This window comes from Selaginella moellendorffii, unplaced genomic scaffold, assembly GCF_000143415.4.
Source record: "Selaginella moellendorffii unplaced genomic scaffold, v1.0 SELMOscaffold_57, whole genome shotgun sequence".
Classification (NCBI taxonomy): Eukaryota; Viridiplantae; Streptophyta; class Lycopodiopsida; order Selaginellales; family Selaginellaceae; genus Selaginella; species Selaginella moellendorffii.
This window is the reverse complement of record NW_003314318.1, coordinates 59,100-75,427: the sequence shown is the minus strand read 5'-3', so window position 1 is coordinate 75,427 and position 16,328 is coordinate 59,100. Positions and strand designations below refer to the sequence as shown.

General features: G+C 50.6%; 6 protein-coding genes across 10 annotated transcripts; 4 read left to right on the top strand and 2 right to left on the bottom strand.

The window, feature by feature from the left end:
• Nucleotides 1–228: 228 nt before the first annotated feature.
• Nucleotides 229–2,661, top strand: LOC9654636 (MACPF domain-containing protein CAD1). The gene is made up of 7 exons (XM_024688227.1): nt 229–462; nt 535–773; nt 843–1,050; nt 1,260–1,392; nt 1,500–1,660; nt 1,758–2,392; nt 2,523–2,661. Exons 1-7 carry the CDS (start codon nt 229–231, stop codon nt 2,659–2,661), a joined length of 1,749 nt encoding a protein of 582 aa, XP_024543995.1.
• Nucleotides 2,662–2,749: 88 nt separating this feature from the next.
• Nucleotides 2,750–8,076, top strand: LOC9654441 (alpha,alpha-trehalose-phosphate synthase [UDP-forming] 5). 5 transcript variants are annotated; one of them, XR_002993986.1, is made up of 7 exons: nt 2,750–3,081; nt 3,149–3,329; nt 3,388–6,797; nt 6,861–7,134; nt 7,245–7,591; nt 7,682–7,757; nt 7,831–8,076. XR_002993986.1 is itself a non-coding variant. In XM_024688281.1 (7 exons), the coding sequence occupies exons 4-6, from the start codon at nt 4,786–4,788 to the stop codon at nt 7,560–7,562; spliced, it is 2,604 nt and encodes an 867-aa protein (XP_024544049.1). In that variant the 5' UTR covers nt 2,750–3,081; nt 3,149–3,178; nt 3,228–3,329; nt 3,409–4,785; the 3' UTR covers nt 7,563–7,591; nt 7,682–8,076. The 5 variants fall into 5 exon arrangements, 4 of the variants coding, with proteins under 4 accessions (XP_024544049.1, XP_024544048.1, XP_002983300.1 ...); XM_024688281.1 differs by having other exon boundaries at nt 3,149–3,178; nt 3,228–3,329; nt 3,409–6,797; nt 7,682–8,076; XM_024688280.1 differs by having other exon boundaries at nt 3,149–3,178; nt 3,228–3,329; nt 7,682–8,076.
• Nucleotides 8,077–8,469: 393 nt separating this feature from the next.
• LOC9654440 (succinate dehydrogenase [ubiquinone] iron-sulfur subunit 2, mitochondrial) lies at nt 8,470–9,155 on the bottom strand. The gene is made up of 2 exons (XM_002983133.2): nt 8,695–9,155; nt 8,470–8,635 (listed from the first exon to the last, which is right to left on the bottom strand). Exons 1-2 carry the CDS (start codon nt 9,138–9,140, stop codon nt 8,470–8,472), a joined length of 612 nt encoding a protein of 203 aa, XP_002983179.2. The 5' UTR covers nt 9,141–9,155.
• Nucleotides 9,156–9,423: 268 nt separating this feature from the next.
• Nucleotides 9,424–11,303, bottom strand: LOC9654635 (ribosomal protein L11 methyltransferase). Its single transcript, XM_002983132.2, has 8 exons — nt 11,115–11,303; nt 10,984–11,061; nt 10,800–10,853; nt 10,582–10,722; nt 10,396–10,461; nt 10,166–10,333; nt 9,824–10,099; nt 9,424–9,738 (listed from the first exon to the last, which is right to left on the bottom strand). Exons 1-8 carry the CDS (start codon nt 11,301–11,303, stop codon nt 9,637–9,639), a joined length of 1,074 nt encoding a protein of 357 aa, XP_002983178.2. The 3' UTR covers nt 9,424–9,636.
• Nucleotides 11,304–11,383: 80 nt separating this feature from the next.
• Nucleotides 11,384–13,551, top strand: LOC9654634 (hexokinase-7). Its single transcript, XM_024688200.1, has 10 exons — nt 11,384–11,490; nt 11,541–11,805; nt 11,862–12,012; nt 12,084–12,266; nt 12,329–12,403; nt 12,488–12,643; nt 12,692–12,790; nt 12,856–12,992; nt 13,046–13,127; nt 13,185–13,551. The coding sequence occupies exons 1-10, from the start codon at nt 11,460–11,462 to the stop codon at nt 13,521–13,523; spliced, it is 1,518 nt and encodes a 505-aa protein (XP_024543968.1). The 5' UTR covers nt 11,384–11,459; the 3' UTR covers nt 13,524–13,551.
• A 434-nt stretch (nt 13,552–13,985) lies between these two features.
• Nucleotides 13,986–16,293, top strand: LOC9654633 (pentatricopeptide repeat-containing protein At3g12770). The gene is made up of 2 exons (XM_024688226.1): nt 13,986–15,553; nt 15,800–16,293. Exons 1-2 carry the CDS (start codon nt 13,986–13,988, stop codon nt 16,212–16,214), a joined length of 1,983 nt encoding a protein of 660 aa, XP_024543994.1. The 3' UTR covers nt 16,215–16,293.
• Nucleotides 16,294–16,328: the final 35 nt, after the last annotated feature.

The window sequence follows — 16,328 nt, the reverse complement described above, 5'->3', positions numbered from 1 at the left end:
TCGAATCTACTTTTCCACAGCGCGTTGACTTGACTTGTCTCGTAGAGTGGGTAGTAGTAGTGTCGCGGTGGAACACAGTTCTTGGCTCTAGGGTTTCTTGGAAGCTCTCTTCTTTCCTTCTTCTTCTTCCTCGTTTTCCTCAAAGATTCAGGGCTGCGATCGATCGCATTGGAATCCAGCGAATTTGCGCAGTAAGTAGTATCGATCGATCGTCTCAAGTCTATGGTTATGGCTGGAGCGGAGGCCAAGGCCGTCGCCGCAATTCGAGCGCTTGGCCGCGGATTTGACGTGACTTTGGATCTCAAAGTGGAATACGCCAAGGGCTGCCTGATCGACGTGGATCAAGAGACCCGCGAGCTCATTGTTCCTGGGAATGTGGTTGTGGAGAATGTTTCCAAGGACATCAAAGTGGACAAGGGAGAAAATACGCGATTCCGGACCGACGTTTTGGATTTTCACCAGGTTTGTGGCTCTTGCGAACTTCATCTAGTTCCTTTCTAAGTCATGTAAAAATAAAATAAAATTTCTTTGCAGATGTCCGAGAGGTTTAATCACAACGTTGGAATCGCAGGGAAAATGCCGCTGGGATTATTCACTGCCATGTTTGATCTCAAAGGTCCGTGGCAAGTTGATGCATTGTCCACAAAAAGTCTAGCAATCGATGGCTACTTCGCTATCCTTTACGAAGTGAAAGTCACGAAAGCGCCCTTGAGGCTCATTCAGGAAGTCAAAGACGCTGTCTCATCGACTTGGCAGCCTTTAGAACTCACCAGGTATTATCTCTTCGTTTTTACTCTCTTTGCATCTCTGTTGTGAGCTCCTTACACCTTCATTATCTGCAGGTTTATCGAGAAATATGGAACTCACGTAATCACGGGCGTAAAAGTTGGAGGCAAGGACGTGATTTATCTCCGACAGAACCAATCCTCGACACTCAATGCGGCCGACATTCAACGATATCTAGATTCAATTTCCGAACAAAGATTTGCGGATGGTGGTGGAAGGAGTAACAGACGGTTCAAAGTTTTCAAGAAGGGAGCAAAGAAGAAGGTAACTACATGTTTTTCTAGAAGCCTCTCGTCCTTGAAAGGTCATATCTTGTGCTTTTTTCTTTCTTTGTCTAGGTTGCAGACCCATTTGCGATGATAGACCGCTCGAAAGTGATAAACAACTATAGCTCCATTTCCATCTCGAACGACGTGAGCATCTGACTATTTGTTCTTTAGTGATTATTCTAACGTTTTCGTGCATATGCTCAGAATGTGGAGGTGAAGTTCAAGCGAAGAGGTGGACTAGATTCCATAAGGGACCACAACCCATGGTTACTCTCGGTTCCTGACGCCCCGGAAGTCGTATCCATGTCGTTTGTCCCGATAACTGCTTTGCTGGCTGGTGTTCCCGGAACAGGGTTCTTGACCCATGCCATCAATCTCTATCTCCGCTGTAAGTTTTGTCCAGTTTCATCAACTTATCTTGCTTGTCTTTCCTTGGTTTTGCAGACAAGCCTCCGATTGACGAGTTGCTATATTTTCTAGAATTCCAAGTACCCCGTCAATGGTCTCCAAGTTTAGATCCTTCTACGAGTCAAACGAGCAGCGCAAAGCTACCAGCGCTGCAATTCTCTCCCATGGGGCCTAAGCTACATGTAGCTACGGACGAGGTACGTCTCTCGGCTGGTCACCGTCTTGCAAACGCATTGTTTTTTGCAGGTAACTGTTTCCAAACGACCCGTGACTGGCTTGCGCTTGTATATCCAGGGGAAAAGTCTCAACAGACTATCAGTTCACTTGCAATATCTCTCCAATCTTCCGAAAATTCTTGAGCAGCACTGGGGTACAAGCACGTACAGCGACGCACCGCGCTGGAAAAGGTCAGACGAAGATCCACGGTGGTTGGAACACGTCCAGTGGAAGAGCTTCTCTCACATCAACACCGCGCCAGTCGAGTACGTTGAGCCATGCATTGGTGACGAGGCCAGTGCTTTCATTGTAACCGGCGCTCAACTCCAGGTCTCGGACTCAAGAACAAGGCCCGTGCTTTTCCTCAGGCTCCAGTTTACGAGAGTTCCTGGATGCAGTATAAGGCGGTCAGTGTGGGATCACATGCCAGCGTCGTCTCAAAAGTCATCCAGCACCGGCTTCTTCTCCCAGTTTGGATTCAGCTCCAGCGTCAACCCACAAAATGCGCAACCCCAGCGCTTTGTTCAGAACTCGGCAGTGTTTTCCGGGGGTCCATCGCAGTCTGTGCACGGTTCCAGGTTATTAAAGTTCGTGGACATAAACGAGATGTCCAAAGGGATCCAGGATGAGCCAGGACATTGGATTGTGACCGGAGCGAAGCTGGACGTGGAAAACGGAAAGATCTGCTTGAAAGTCAAGTACTCGCTGCTGAGGTACTAGAAGCTTCAGGTGGTTTTTGGCTCGTTTGCTCGGTGGACAGATATATTTTTATCTCGGGGGACTCTGCCAACAACGTTCGTATATAGCTGGGAGTGTTGACTGCACGAAAACCGATCCGGTCAGCCTGGAAAGAAGGCAAGAAAGTTTGCAAGAAGGCGAAGAGGATCAGAGTTTTTGCACTAGCTGCGAATCTGGCGATTTTTCTATGGCAAAGAAGCTTTTTGCCCGGTTAAGTGACGGGTACTACTTCGGGACAGGATGATTGGGCGTGCACGCGGATGCGGTGCTTTTTTTCCTTTCGGTACGTTCGCAAAAGGCAAAGGACGCGGGCGAAAGCTTAAGAAAGAATTGGTGGAGATGAGGCAATGAGTGGCATCATTTGGATCTAGCATCAAAACAGGATGGGGAAGCTGCTCCTGGTCGGGTCGTGGAGTGAGTGATACTCTGATTCACTCAAGCTCAAAGCTATTTAGTGAACAGGAAACAACAACACAGGTGGAGGATCGACTACAACAGAGAAATTCTGGAAGCTCGGCTCGAGGAAAGCTTTTTTTTTTTCGCTTTGCTTTCACTACTACTTTTTTTCGTTCTTTTCCAATCATCTTCGAGCAGCTGGGAACCAACGTGAGTTGTTCCGCATCCCAGCAGGACAAGGTTCCTATGCGGAGAAACGTCTAATCAGGTGATTAGTTCTCCGCCTCTCTCTTTCCTCGGAGAGGCTAATGGTTTGTTTCTTTTCCTTTTCGCAGCACTCGATAGAGAAACAGTAAACGTCACAGGTGGTTTATACAGCTGCTAAGCGATTGTTTAATCACGATGCTTTGAAAGTGTGGGGCAGAATGATCGACCACGATGAAGAATAATGTATTGAAAGCCCTGGGAGCAGCAGCAGTGTGAGCAGCAACAGCGCAGCAAGCAGCAGGCAAATCTGTGAGTGAGCGCTCCATATTTTTCCTTTCCACGTTTCTCAAACTATTTAATCTCTTAGTCGTCGTTCTTGCGGTTCCAGAGGATCAAAGAGGAAGAACACACAAGAAAGATAAAAGCGAGAGTACCGAGTGCCAGCTGCGTAACAGAGAGGATCACACACTCTCTCTATTGGAGAGCATTCAATCTGGGCCGTTAAAAACGGATGTGCGAAACCGACGGCGATGCGCCACGCGAGACAGTGTCCGTCGGATGTGAGCTGGAAGGGCCTCGGCTTATGGGGTGTCGCCACGTCATGCGGCCATGGGCCATGCACGGCATTATGCCCATGCGCCGCCGCCACGCATTAAATGAGGATAGCCCGCAGGAATCGAACCGGACGAAGTAAACGGGGATTAGGGTTAGGGTTTAAGAAAGCTCTTTGTTTGCATTAGCGTGGAGGAGGAGGAAGAAGGTTTGGCTGCTGGTCTTTGGCTTGATCCAGGCGGCCAGGACGCGATCCCACGTCGTCGGCAGCTCCTACATTCTACGATCGCGCGCTGTCTGGTCGGTTTCTCCTTCCTTTTCAGCTGAAATTTTCTCGTTTTCTTGCCGCTTGTGGTTTGCCTGCGTTGCTCGGTGCTTTTGTGTGCGTGAAGAAATTCTTTATCATTTGTTGGGTCGTGGAGGAGCAACAAACAGTGGCGATCGTACCTTGTGCTGTGTAAAATATGGTTTTTTTCTCGCTCTTCTACCCTGGAGGTTTGCTACTTAGGCCTAGTTGTGAACAGCAGGGTGTGTGTGTGTGAGGATTTGTGAAGACGAAGAGAGTGGTTTTTTTTCTTTTTTTGGCTTTGTGTTTTGTTTGGTGCTTCGTTCAACACAAAGAGGACGGACTGGCCACGTCGTCCCCGATTGCTTGCTTGTCTCAGCATTGATCGCATCCAATTCTTCTCGGTCTAAGTTCTTACGAGGCTCTTTCCCTTCCAGCTTCATTCTCGCTGTCGGTCGGCAAACGCAGTAGCAGCGCACCGGGCTTTGCTCCCTACGGTCTTCCCTTTTGTTTTTTCGGGCGCCGGAACGCTGCTGCGGTGGTGTGCTGTGAGAGCTTGTTTGCGGCCAAGACAAGCCTGTTGCTAGGCGCTTCTCCGGCTCCGGTTGGTTGGTCTTTTCGAGGACAGGCGGGATGTGTGGGAGGGCGGATAAGAACACGGGGCGTAGAGTGTGGCGGCTACTGTTGGTATCGTGCTCCTCCAGCGCCGCCTCTGCTTATATCACTAGCTTCCCGAGAGCATGATCGTCGGTGACAGCTCCTGGGGATAGTTTTGGGACAGGCTAGCAGGAAAGCAGGAAGAAAAGAGGGATTTTTTCGGCTCGCAATCGCTCGCCAGAGCAGCCAAGGTACTCGGGCCTAATTCTTTAGCTTGGTCGATCGGCAGCCAGCAGTCGCAGCAGGAGCAAAAGCAGCAGAGAAGCAGGGATGTTGTCCAAGTCTTATTCCAATCTTCTGGAGCTCGCAGCTGGCGATCTGCCTCCGTTTGTTCGGGGCAGGATGCCACGCGTGATGACAGTGGCAGGATTTCCCGCAGAGCTCCAGCAGCACGAGGATGACAACAACGGCAACAGCGGGAGCAGCTTGATACCCGACTGGAACTCGTGCACGGCGCAGGACCGGACGATCATCGTCGCCAACATGCTCCCGTTGAACGCGGAGAGGAATCCCAGCAGCCTGTGCTGGGACTTTAGCTGGGACGAGGAGTCCCTCCTCCTCAGGCTCAAGGATGGCCTCCCTGAGGACATGGAGGTTCTTTACATCGGCTGTCTGAATGTCGAGGTGGAGGCTCAAGAACAGGACGAAGTGGCTGCCAGCCTCCTTGATCGTTTCAACTGCGTCCCGGCATTTCTACCGAGCCATCTCCGTTCCAGGTTCTACCATGGTTTTTGCAAGCAGCACCTGTGGCCGCTCTTCCACTACATGCTCCCTCTCAGCCCGGACAACGGCGGCCGCTTTGATCGCTCGCTCTGGCAGGCTTATCTTTCCGTGAACAAGATCTTTGCGGACAAGGTCATGGAAGTGATATGCCCGGACGACGACTACGTTTGGATCCACGACTACCACCTCATGGTGCTGCCTACGTTCCTCCGCAAGCGCTTCAACAGGATAAAGATGGGATTTTTCCTGCACAGCCCGTTCCCATCCTCGGAGATATACCGCACTCTACCTGTCCGGGACGAGATACTCAAGGCCTTGCTCAACTCCGACCTGATAGGATTCCACACTTTCGACTACGCGAGGCACTTTCTCTCGTGCTGTAGCCGGATGCTGGGGCTCGAGTATGAATCCAAGCGGGGGTACATTGGTCTCGACTACTACGGGCGGAGAGTCGGGGTGAAGATCATGCCTGTTGGGATCCACAAGGGACAGATAGAAGCCGGCTTGCAAATGGAGAGTGCAGTTTCCCGGCTGGCGGAGCTACGGGCTCAACACGAGGGGAAGATCGTGCTGCTAGGTGTGGACGACATGGACATCTTCAAGGGGATAGGCCTCAAGTTTCTAGCCATGGAGGAGCTGCTGAGGCTGCATCCGGAGCTGCGAGGCAAGGCAGTGCTGATACAGATAGCAAATCCGGCACGGGGCAGAGGTAAAGACGTCGTGGAAATTCAGCAGGAGGCGTATGCTGTGGCCAGGCGGGTGAACGACACGTTTGGATGGGAAGGATACCAACCTATCGTGCTGCTCGAGAGGCACGTCCCCTTCCACGAGCGAACAGCTTACTACGCCATCTCCGAGTGCTGCGTCGTCACAGCCGTCAGGGACGGTATGAACTTGATACCGTATGAGTACATTCTTTGTAGAGAAGGCATTCGTGACGAGCAGCAGCAGCAGCAGCAACAGGCTAGTGGTCAGCGATCTTTAAAGAGGAGCATGCTCGTGGTGTCGGAGTTTATAGGCTGCTCGCCGTCACTCAGCGGGGCCATACGAGTGAACCCGTGGAACATAGAGGCGCTGGCAGAGGCTCTCAACGCGGCTATCTCCATGCCGGAGGCGGAGAAGTGTGCAAGGCACGAAAAGCACTACAAGTACGTGAGCTCGCACGACGTCGGGTATTGGGCTCAGAGCTTTGTGACGGACCTGGAGAGAACTTGCCAGGATCATGCCAGGAGGTTGTGCTACGGGATTGGATTCGGGTTGGGATTCAGGGTGGTGGCATTGGATCCAAACTTTAGGAAGCTTTCCGCGGAGCATATAGCGTCGGTTTACAGGAGGTGCGGTAGCAGAGCTATACTTCTCGACTACGACGGCACAATGGTGCCCCAGTCCTCGGTGAACAGGACGCCTAGCGAAGAAGTCGTAGCAATTTTGAACACGCTGTGCAATGACCCCAGGAACGTGGTGTTCGTCGTAAGCGGTCGGGAGAGGAAGACTTTGAGCGATTGGTTTGAACCGTGTGACAAGTTGGGACTTGCGGCAGAGCACGGGTTTTACTACAGGTCTTTGTTTAGCTTTATCTTACCGCGGGGCAGACAACTTACGTTTGCCTGATGGTTGTACAGGTGGTGCAGGGACAAGGAATGGATAATGAGCGTGTCGGCGACGGAGTTTGAGTGGAAGCAGATTGTGCTGCCTATAATGCGGCAGTACAAGGAGAGCACCGATGGTTCTTTCATCGAAGCCAAAGAGAGTGCTGCAGTTTGGCACCATGAAGATGCCGATCCCGACTTTGGTTCGTGGCAAGCCAAGGAGCTCGTCGACCACTTGGAGAACGTCCTGGCAAACGAGCCGGTTGCTGTCAAGACTGGTCAGCACATAGTCGAGGTGAAGCCACAGGTAAGCAGGAAACGTGTCTTTCTTTCTTTCTTGCTTGCTTGCACTGGCCTGGCTGATCCCTTTTTTGTTTTTGGGAACTAAAGTGCAACCTTTTGTCGGCTTGTTTTCAGGGAGTGAGCAAGGGGATCATTGTCGAACGTATCTTGCAAACGATGGCGAGCCAGGGAACGCCCCCGGATTTTATTTTGTGTGTCGGAGACGACAGGTCTGACGAGGACATGTTCGAGAGCATCGCTTTACAGCACTCGGCGGAGCTGTTTGCTTGCACAGTCGGGCAAAAACCCAGCAAGGCCAAGTATTTTGTTGACGACACGCCGGAAGTTATCAGGATGCTGCAAGGACTGGCCAAAGTGTCCGGCTCCGGCATCAATTCCATAGCTGGACTCGCGACCTCATTCTCTCAAGTCGCTCTTTCCAGTTCGATATGAGCAGCAGCAAGCGCCAAGTCGTCGTGCTGGTGAGAAAGCTCCTCGTTTTTCTTGCTTGTTTTGAGCGGGGCTTTTACTCTCGTTTGAGTTGTTTCTAACGTACTTTTGCCTTTCCTCAGGCCCCGTCTCTCCATGGACGCTTACGTGCGAGCTACCGGAATGAAAATGGTCTAAAAGTCACAGCAAAGAAAAAAGGTTCGTGTCAATCCTTAGCAGCGAATTGATGAGCTCCTGCCGCTCGACTTACCACCAACTGGATTGTTTCTAGATTGAGACCGCCCAGGAAGAGAGAGAGTTAGAACGACGGCGAGAGAAAATGGAAAGAAATGAATAAACGTGGCTCTCTCGGAGGAGACCACCACGCCACCATGCCTCGATCGATGATTACTTGACAAGCACAGGAAAATCGCCAGCGGCAAGCCAACAAACCAAGACGATCATCGCGAAAACTATGTGAATATATTTAAATGCTTTATAGATGCTCTAAACGATGCCGAGGATATTCGACGCATTATCCGCTCGTGGAAAAAAGAACGCGAGGAGATTCAATTCAATGGACCAACACAGATTGGATAAGATTACAGTACGAGAAGTGCCAACAGGCTGGGCACAGCTGGTTAGATCTCGACCATTCCTCGCATCCGACGGCTACGCACGCAATACGAGGAAAAAAAGATGGTCAAAGGGCCATGGCCATGCATCACTATCCAGGGTCATGCCATGGCCATCTATGGTCATGCGCATGCCCATGACCATGCCAGCCAAAGAGAGTTATACAGATACTTTGCCTCTTTGTTTGCTGCCTGTTAAACAAGTTGCAAATCAAAACTAATCTATCAGGACTAATGCAAGTGTTTTGCCCAAAACTTTGTTTTTTTTTTTTTGGTCAAAGAACATTTCCAACTCTTTAGCCGAGCATCCCTTTGATCTGTAGGATCTTTTCAGCGGGATTCAGTCCTTTTGGACAAGCATTTGAGCAATTCCGAATGGTGTGGCATCTTCCAATCTTCATCTCTCCCCGGAGGGCCTCCATGCGCTCCTTGGCAAAGTCATCACGGCTATCAGCAATCATTCTAAACATTTGGAATCAATTTAGTAGGAGAAAAACAATGTGGAATGGCAATGCACTTACTTATATGCTTGGAGCAGAATTGCTGGACCAGGGAATGTAGGTGTGTTCCACCAGTAGCTAGGGCAAGAAGTATTACAGCAAGCACACAGGATGCACTCCCACATTCCATCCAATTTTGCTCTCTCTTCTTTGCTTTGCAAGAACTCCCTCTGCCCATCTTCTTTTTGGTGTTTGGTCTTCAGCCATGGCTCAATGCTCTTGTATTGCTGATAGAAATGGGTCATGTCCACCACCAAGTCCTTAATCACAAACATATGGGGCAGAGGCAACACCACAGTTGAGGCAATACCACCCTCATCCCTGCCAACTTTTGTTAGGCAGGCCAAGCAGTTCTTACCATTGATGTTCATAGCGCAAGAGCCACACACGCCTTCGCGACAAGAACGCCTGAAGGTGAGACCCGAGTCGTGCTTGTTCTTGATCTCAAGCAAAACATCGAGCATCATAACGCAGTTGCTGGTGTCAACCTTGTAGTCTTGGAGGTGGGGTGATTTGCCATCCTGGGGATTGTATCTGTACACCTGAAAGGACCGCAATGCATTGCTGGTCGAGCACTTCCTTCCTAAAACTCGTGAAAGCATCCTCCTCCTCGAAAGCTAAACCCTAAAAGATGGCCTTATTTTAAGTTCTAATTATCTAATGGGGTTTAACCTTGTGAACAAAAACAAAGATCCATATAGCGTCATCATATCTTCGTCTTTGTCACTTGGCCAAAGCGCCAAACAGATCTAGAGATACTTTGCTTCTTTGTTTGCTTCCTGTTATAAAACTATCAAGCCGCGACGCAACGAATCTGGCTTAACTTATAGCGAGTGTTACGAATGAGGGAATAAAATGAAACGCATCGTCATTTCGCTTGCTGCCAAGCCTCCGTAGATCCTTATCGGAAGATTGTGAGAGTTTTAAGCCGAGAGAGCGAGAACTTGGACAAGCGAGCTTACATCACTCGCATTTCCGGATGCCACACACACATGCCCAGCCATCTTCGTCGCTGATTTCTATATCGCGCAGGAACGGGGAATAAGTCCTCACAACGCTTTCAACCTGTAAAGACGTTGATGGATTTGGCATCAAATCAAAGACAAGATAGAAAAATCGCAGAGGAGAAGAAAAAAAAGAGATGCTTTACCTGTTCGAGTATAATGCCAGAGAGGCCAACTTTTCCTTTTGGTCTTGTGTAGCCGGCGATGGACTTCGCGAGAGTGAGAAGCGGGTTGAGAAGGATGTTTGCGACGACGACGTCGAAAACTCCGGGCCCATGCGGCACGGGATCGTCTTTATCGTCGGCTGCAGCGATGAAAACCTCGAATGCGTGTGGATCGAGAGCGTTCAACGTCGCGTTTGAGGCCGAGGAAGATACTGCCATGGGATCAATGTCAACTCCGACTGCATGTGAAGCTCCCATCTAAACAAAACCAAAGAGAGAAAAAAACAAAGAGTAAGAACAAGAGTAAGTAGTAAAAAATGCTACCTTCAATGCCGCTATCGCAAGGATGCCTGAGCCTGTCCCATAGTCTAGAATATTGTCCCCGCTTCTCACTGACTTGTGCAGCCATTTCAAACAAAGCTTTGTTGTTGGATGCTCTCCAGTGCCAAACGCCAGTCCCGGATTAAGAATGATGTTGGTCGCCTCACTGTCCTGTGGAACAAAAAACACAATCCTTGTAGCTACTTGTCACCAGCAGCAAGTGGCTCACCTACAGGAGGCGTGCACCACTCTGGCACGATCCAAAAACGTGGAAGCACTTGCACCGGTTGGAACGAATCCTGCGTTTTGTTTTTCTGAGAGAGTCAGCTTCACGCCCCGGAAAAGGAAAAAGCCGAAACGAAGAGAGAGAGAGAAGGGAAAACAAAAAAGCAAAAGGAGAGGAGAAGAGAAAGACCAACCTTAACTTGCTGCAGCCAATCGCACTCGTGGATTATTTTAAGCTCGTACTTTGGAACCTCTTTCAGCCCCAGCGTGTCAGCTGCGAGAGCAAAAACCTCCGAGACATCAACGTCTCCTCCGAACATGGCTGTGATGCAACTCTGTAAAGCGCACAAAGTCAGGCCGACTTTCACAGAAGGGAGAAAGACAAAGAGAAATCACATATCCCAAAACGAACCTTGCTCCAAAAACTACGCGAATCCCCAGCCTGCCAGGGAACTGGGCCATCTTTCTACAGAAGAGAAGAGAAAGAAATCATTAAAGTTCGAGCAAGGCAATGGAAAACTATGCACGGAAAAACGCAAGCAAAAAGCCCAAAAACTGAGTGGAACTGTCGCCAAACAAAAGGATTTATTTCTTACCTCCTCTTCTTCCTTGTTTGCATCCTCAATGCTGCAAGAAGTAGCTCCAAAACACATGAGCGCTTCCATGAGCTCGTCCTGAAGCGAAGTCAGTGTGGCGCTCACTCACATTTCGCGAATCAAACACTCACAGCTGCTTTGCCGCTACAGAGAATGCTGGCCGACTGCATCGCCGAGGGCGAGGATTTGAGCGCCAGCGCGCGCCCGTTGCCCGCCGCCGTCGCCGCCGCGCGCGCCAATGCCGGAAGAGCACACGCCACGGCGCTGCGCAAAGCCATAAACCCTTGGCCCCCAAAAGCCCTAATTTCAAGTGGAGGCATATTCGCCAAGGCACACGAGCATATGCTTTGGTCCACGTGTGTACAAACAATGAAAGATATTTTGTAAGGGAATCCAAGCAGAGTGGCAGGACCAAGTACTACTTCAAAACTCTTTCTCGATTCGATCTGGGCATTTGCGACCTTAGCCTAGCTCGAATGGCGGAATTTTGGCGATGGGCAGTGACAGGTACGCAGTTCCTAGATTTGGGAGATAGAAATCTATCAAACTTTGCCCAGGATTGCTCGTCTCCTTCGCTTTGGGGTCGGCCATTTTCATGAGCAGGAGCAAGAGCAGCAAGAACAAGCCGAGGAAGATGATTCCCAAGGACCTGGAGGCTGCTCACTCGATGCTGGACAAGTTTCACAATGCCTGTGCCACTCCCGTGGAGACCTTGCGCAAAATCTCCCAAGACATGCTCTCGCAGATGGAAGCTGGCCTCCAGAGTGACGGTGGGAGTAGGCTCAGGATGCTACTCTCCTTCGTTGAGCATTTGCCGTGCGGGTAAGTTCTCGCTCCTTGAGTTGCATGATCTCGAGATCTTAGATTCTTTCCTGTAGCAATGAAACTGGCTTGTTCTACGGGCTGGATCTCGGAGGAACCAACTTTCGAGTCCTTCGAGTGCAGCTCGGTGGCAAGGAGAAGAGAATCCTCAAGCAAGAGTCTAAGGTGGATTCCATTCCTTCCGAGATTATGACTAGCACCAATGAAGTAAGCTCTCTTACGTCCACTCTTGAGTATCCTCGGAAAATCACGGAAACAAAGAACCCATTGGCTTCCAGGAGCTGTTTGATTACATTGCACGAGTTCTTGCTGATTTCGTGGCCACCGAAGGCGTCGATTGCAACTTAATCCCGGGGCAAAAGCGTGAACTGGGCTTCACATTTTCCTTCCCGGTGTCACAGGAATCACTCAACTCTGGGAAGCTGGTCAAGTGGACCAAAGGTTTTGCAATTGCTGAAACGGTACGTAGTATTACTAGTATGAGAATGTATTGAACCTCTTTTTGTTTCTTTGGTACGTCAAGATCGGTCAAGACGTTGTCAAAGAATTACAGGCAGCAATGGAGAGGTGCAAACTGGACATGCATGTCATTGCCATGGTACGTAAATAATAATAATAATAGGAAATGAAAAACCAAATAGTAAAACTTTATAAAATGGTAAAACTAATATCTGTATTACAGGTGAATGATACAACTGGAACTTTGGCCGGAGGACGCTACTGGAACGAGGATGTAATGGCGGGGCTGATTCTGGGAACCGGTTCTAACGCATGCTATGTAGAACAAACCAGTGAAATCCCAAAGTGGCCACCATCGCTACCAAAACCTGAAGAAACAGTAAGAACTTGATTTCATCTTTGTTGATTAGAATGAACATGTTTGCAGGTGATCAATATAGAATGGGGTCATTTCTGGTCACCACACATCCCAAAGACGGAGATTGACGATGATTTGGATGCTGAGAGTGTTCATCCTGGACAACAGGTTGTGATAGTTTTTGATGAGCTTTTCCAGATTTCTGTTTACACTTACACTCTATGTAACTTCAGGTGTTTGAAAAGCTTTTCTCGGGAATGTACCTTGGAGACATTGTCCGGAGGATGATTCTTAAACTTGCAGAGCAAGCATGTTTGCTTGGAGGTGTAACAGAGATTCCCAGCAACATGGCAACACCTTTTGTTCTAAGGCAAGAACTTACGCAAGTTGCTCTTCTCACTCTTATTTTTCCATCTCTTATAGAACACGAGACGTCTCTATAATGCACGAGGACGAAAGTGAGGACCTGGAAAATGTTGCACGCGTCATGGAAACCATCTTTGGAGTAAGCCTCTGTTTGATTCATCTTCGTCATCGCTTGATTGATTCCGAACTTTCCCAGCTAAAAGAGCTGCCGCTCGAAGTTCGCAAAGTGATCAAAGACGTTTGCGAGATCACGGCAGCTCGGGGTGCGAGATTGGTAGCGGCAGGGATTGTCGGGATCGTGAGAAAGATCGGTGAGAGGAAGAAAAAGATCTGTATAGCCATAGATGGAAGCCTGTACGAGCACTATACAAAGTTCCGGGCAAAACTACACGAAGCACTGGTAGAGCTTCTGGGACAGGAGGCAGCAGCAAAAGTTGTGATAGAGCTATCAAAAGATGGATCAGGTCTTGGAGCAGCCTTACTTGCAGCATCTCACTCAAAGAAAGACTTGGAAGATAAATGTGACAAACAATGAGAAACTAGAATGGAGTTTCTCTGTAAAATGTCTGTGTGTTTGTGTTTGTGTGTTTGTGTGTGTGGGGGAGAGAGAGAGAGAGAGAGAGAGAGAGAGAGGTTTAATTGGGGTTTATACAGGGGTTAGGGTTTGTATATGAAAATTTTGGCGCGCAGATGCCCTCCGCTAGGGTTTTTGCGCGACGAGGAGGAGGAGCTCGCGGCGCTGCTCAGGTCTTGCAACGATGCCGCCCATCTCTCCCAAGGCAAGCGCATCCACGCTCACATCCACCACAGCGGCCTCGCCCACAGCACCCATCTCCAGAACCGCCTCATCCAAATGTATGGCAAGTGCCGCCGCCCTCGCGAAGCCCAGCTCGTCTTCGATCATATCCGGGCCCCCGATGCCGACTCCTGGATGAATCTCATCGCCGCCTTCGTCCGATCCGGCGCCGAGAGAGAGGCCCTCCATCTGTACGCCGCCATGGACGTCTCTCCGCCCAATCCCTTCGTCTATCCCAGCGTCATCAAGGCTTGCTCGGTTCTTCGCGATCTAGCGCAGGGGCGAGAGATCCATCGCAGGATCATCCAACACCAGCACTGCCTCGATGCTGTCACCTCCACCGCGCTCGTGGACATGTATGCCAAGTGTGGGGATTTGGAGACCGCCGCCACCATCTTCTCCTCGATCCAGGAGAAGACGCTCGTCTCCTGGGCTGCCATGATCTCCGGCTACGTTCGCAACGAGCGCTACTCCCGGGCGATTGGGATCTTCCACCGGATGAACTTGGAAGGTCTGGAACCCGACGACTTTATCCTCTCCAGCCTTCTCCTGGCGTGTTCTAAGATCCAAGCTCTGGATCAAGGCCGCACTATCCATGCCAGGATCCTTTCTTCTTCTTCTCCGGCAGCCACGAACTTGGTTGTGGAGACTGCGTTGATGGTGATGTACGCCAACTGCGGGAGCTTGATCGATGCAAAGTCCATGTTTGATGGCATGAGCAGCAAGGATTCCATCGCCTGGGCCACCATGATCGAAGCTTACTTCCGGTACGGCGACACTGGAGCCGGGATCGCTGCTTTGAGAGTGATGATCCTCGAGGGCGTCAAACCGCAAGCTAAGTTCTTCACGGCCTTTCTCAGCTCCTTGAGAAGACTGGCCGCTCCATCCCTGCTGCTTCTACTTCCCGATGTGAGGAGAGTTTGCTGCTGGATTGCTTCCACCGGGCTGGACGTGGCGAATGCCGGCGTTGGAAACGCTCTCGTGAGTCTCTTCGCGGCCTGTGGTGCCGTGGACGACGCGGTGGCGGCGTTCCAGCGAGTGAGTTTCCGGACGGTCGAGTGCTGGAACTCGGTGATCCTGGCACTGGCAAGCGCTGGCCGGGAGAGAGAGGCGCTGGATCTCTTCCAGGAGATGGAGAAGACGAGTGCTTTGGTTCCAGACGCGGTGACACTGAATAGGATCCTCGGTGCCTGTGCTGCCATCGGTGCTCTGGACGAAGGAAGAGCGATACACTCTCAGCTCAAGATCCACCCGGACGGTCCCGTGGGAAACTCTCTCGTCCACATGTATGCCAAGTGCGGAAGCCTGATGGAAGCTCGCCAAGTTTTCGATGGAATGCTCGAGAGGAACGTCGTCGGCTGGACTGCTATGGTCGTTGCTCTTGCCCACCACGGCTTTCACGGAGAATGCCTGGAGAAGTTCCGGTTGATGAGGCACCATGGCATTGATCCCGACGGTGTCGCCTTCACGAACTTGCTGAATTGCTGCAGCCACGCCGGACTGGTATCTCGGGGATGGATGTTCTTCGCGGCAATGACGCAGGATCACGGGATGGAACCCACGGGAGAGCAGTACGAGGTGATGGTGGACTTGGTTGCAAGGTGTGGAAGACTGGAAGTGGCGGAGGAGCTGATGGAAGCCATGCCTTTTCAACCGGATGAGGAGGGCTGGCTCATCGTTCTAGGAGCTTCCAAAACCCAGGGAGACGTCGAGCGTGCTTGCTGGGCGGCTCGAAACTCTCTTGCGTATGGGAGAGTAGAGTCTTCGCCGTATGTGCTCCTCTCCAACTTACATACCAACGTTGCAAATCTTCAAACTATTGCTCCTATTTCTATAGAGGGTGAAAATCCAGCAAAACCATTTTGAGATTCTTTAGTTCCTCACAGTCACGCGAAGCTTACCGCATACCATGCAAGAAGTCTCCTCCATTTTCTTCAATTCCTTCGGTGCCGTTACAAGAAAGAAGATGATCAGCTTCGAGTATAAGTAAGAAACTCGAGGTTTGTGCGTACCAGTGTGAAGCTTCTTTTCATCTCAGCTCCCAGGATGTCTTCTTCAACTTCGTTGGCCTGTGTGCTCGCTGTTGCGTCTCTGGTTTCCATGGCTGCCACCCAGCAGCTGAGCCACTGCAGGGAGGAGAGGGACGGTGTCTTCTCGAGCGAGGAGATCGACTTCTCCACCCCATACGCCACCAATCAGAACCGTCTCCTCGACATCCTCAAAGACACGGGCAGCGACTCTTCCAACTACACCAGCGTTGGAGACGCTCCATACGTTGCTTACGGTCTTGCCGAGTGCTATGGCGACTGCGGTAATTGTCTCGTTGAGGCCAGGAACACCATCAAGAACACATCTCCACGGGCCGTGGGTGCTAGCCTCTGCACTGATGCCTGCTACTTGCGCATCGAGAATTACAGCTTTTTCAACTAGTCGCAAGCCTGCAGCACGGTAAGAAGTTATAGACACTCTAGCGGAGAATAACAGAGCCTCTGTTTGCAAGTACCTCGAGAGCTCGCATGGGTAGGATATGATCGTCGGACATGC

What these genes read in the sequence shown, in the direction of transcription:
- LOC9654636 (XM_024688227.1), top strand. Translation starts at nt 229, where the DNA reads ATGGCTGGAGCGGAGGCCAAGGCCGTCGCCGCAATTCGAGCGCTTGGC. An exon ending in ACGTTTTGGATTTTCACCAG is followed by an intron (nt 463 to 534) that starts GTTTGTGGCTCT and finishes ATTTCTTTGCAG; the next exon opens with ATGTCCGAGAGGTTTAATCA. An exon ending in GTCAAGTACTCGCTGCTGAG is followed by an intron (nt 2,393 to 2,522) that starts GTACTAGAAGCT and finishes CGATCCGGTCAG; the next exon opens with CCTGGAAAGAAGGCAAGAAA.
- LOC9654441 (XM_024688281.1), top strand. Translation starts at nt 4,786, where the DNA reads ATGTTGTCCAAGTCTTATTCCAATCTTCTGGAGCTCGCAGCTGGCGAT. An exon ending in GAGCACGGGTTTTACTACAG is followed by an intron (nt 6,798 to 6,860) that starts GTCTTTGTTTAG and finishes ATGGTTGTACAG; the next exon opens with GTGGTGCAGGGACAAGGAAT. An exon ending in TAGTCGAGGTGAAGCCACAG is followed by an intron (nt 7,135 to 7,244) that starts GTAAGCAGGAAA and finishes GCTTGTTTTCAG; the next exon opens with GGAGTGAGCAAGGGGATCAT.
- LOC9654440 (XM_002983133.2), bottom strand. Translation starts at nt 9,140, where the DNA reads ATGATGCTCGATGTTTTGCTTGAGATCAAGAACAAGCACGACTCGGGT. An exon ending in ATTCTGCTCCAAGCATATAA is followed by an intron (nt 8,636 to 8,694) that starts GTAAGTGCATTG and finishes CCAAATGTTTAG; the next exon opens with AATGATTGCTGATAGCCGTG.
- LOC9654635 (XM_002983132.2), bottom strand. Translation starts at nt 11,303, where the DNA reads ATGCCTCCACTTGAAATTAGGGCTTTTGGGGGCCAAGGGTTTATGGCT. An exon ending in CAAACAAGGAAGAAGAGGAG is followed by an intron (nt 10,854 to 10,983) that starts GTAAGAAATAAA and finishes TCTCTTCTGTAG; the next exon opens with AAAGATGGCCCAGTTCCCTG. An exon ending in CAGAGTGGTGCACGCCTCCT is followed by an intron (nt 10,334 to 10,395) that starts GTAGGTGAGCCA and finishes TTTGTTCCACAG; the next exon opens with GACAGTGAGGCGACCAACAT.
- LOC9654634 (XM_024688200.1), top strand. Translation starts at nt 11,460, where the DNA reads ATGGCGGAATTTTGGCGATGGGCAGTGACAG. An exon ending in ACATGCATGTCATTGCCATG is followed by an intron (nt 12,404 to 12,487) that starts GTACGTAAATAA and finishes TCTGTATTACAG; the next exon opens with GTGAATGATACAACTGGAAC. An exon ending in GCAACACCTTTTGTTCTAAG is followed by an intron (nt 12,993 to 13,045) that starts GCAAGAACTTAC and finishes CATCTCTTATAG; the next exon opens with AACACGAGACGTCTCTATAA.
- LOC9654633 (XM_024688226.1), top strand. Translation starts at nt 13,986, where the DNA reads ATGGACGTCTCTCCGCCCAATCCCTTCGTCTATCCCAGCGTCATCAAG. An exon ending in GGGAGAGTAGAGTCTTCGCC is followed by an intron (nt 15,554 to 15,799) that starts GTATGTGCTCCT and finishes TGTGCGTACCAG; the next exon opens with TGTGAAGCTTCTTTTCATCT.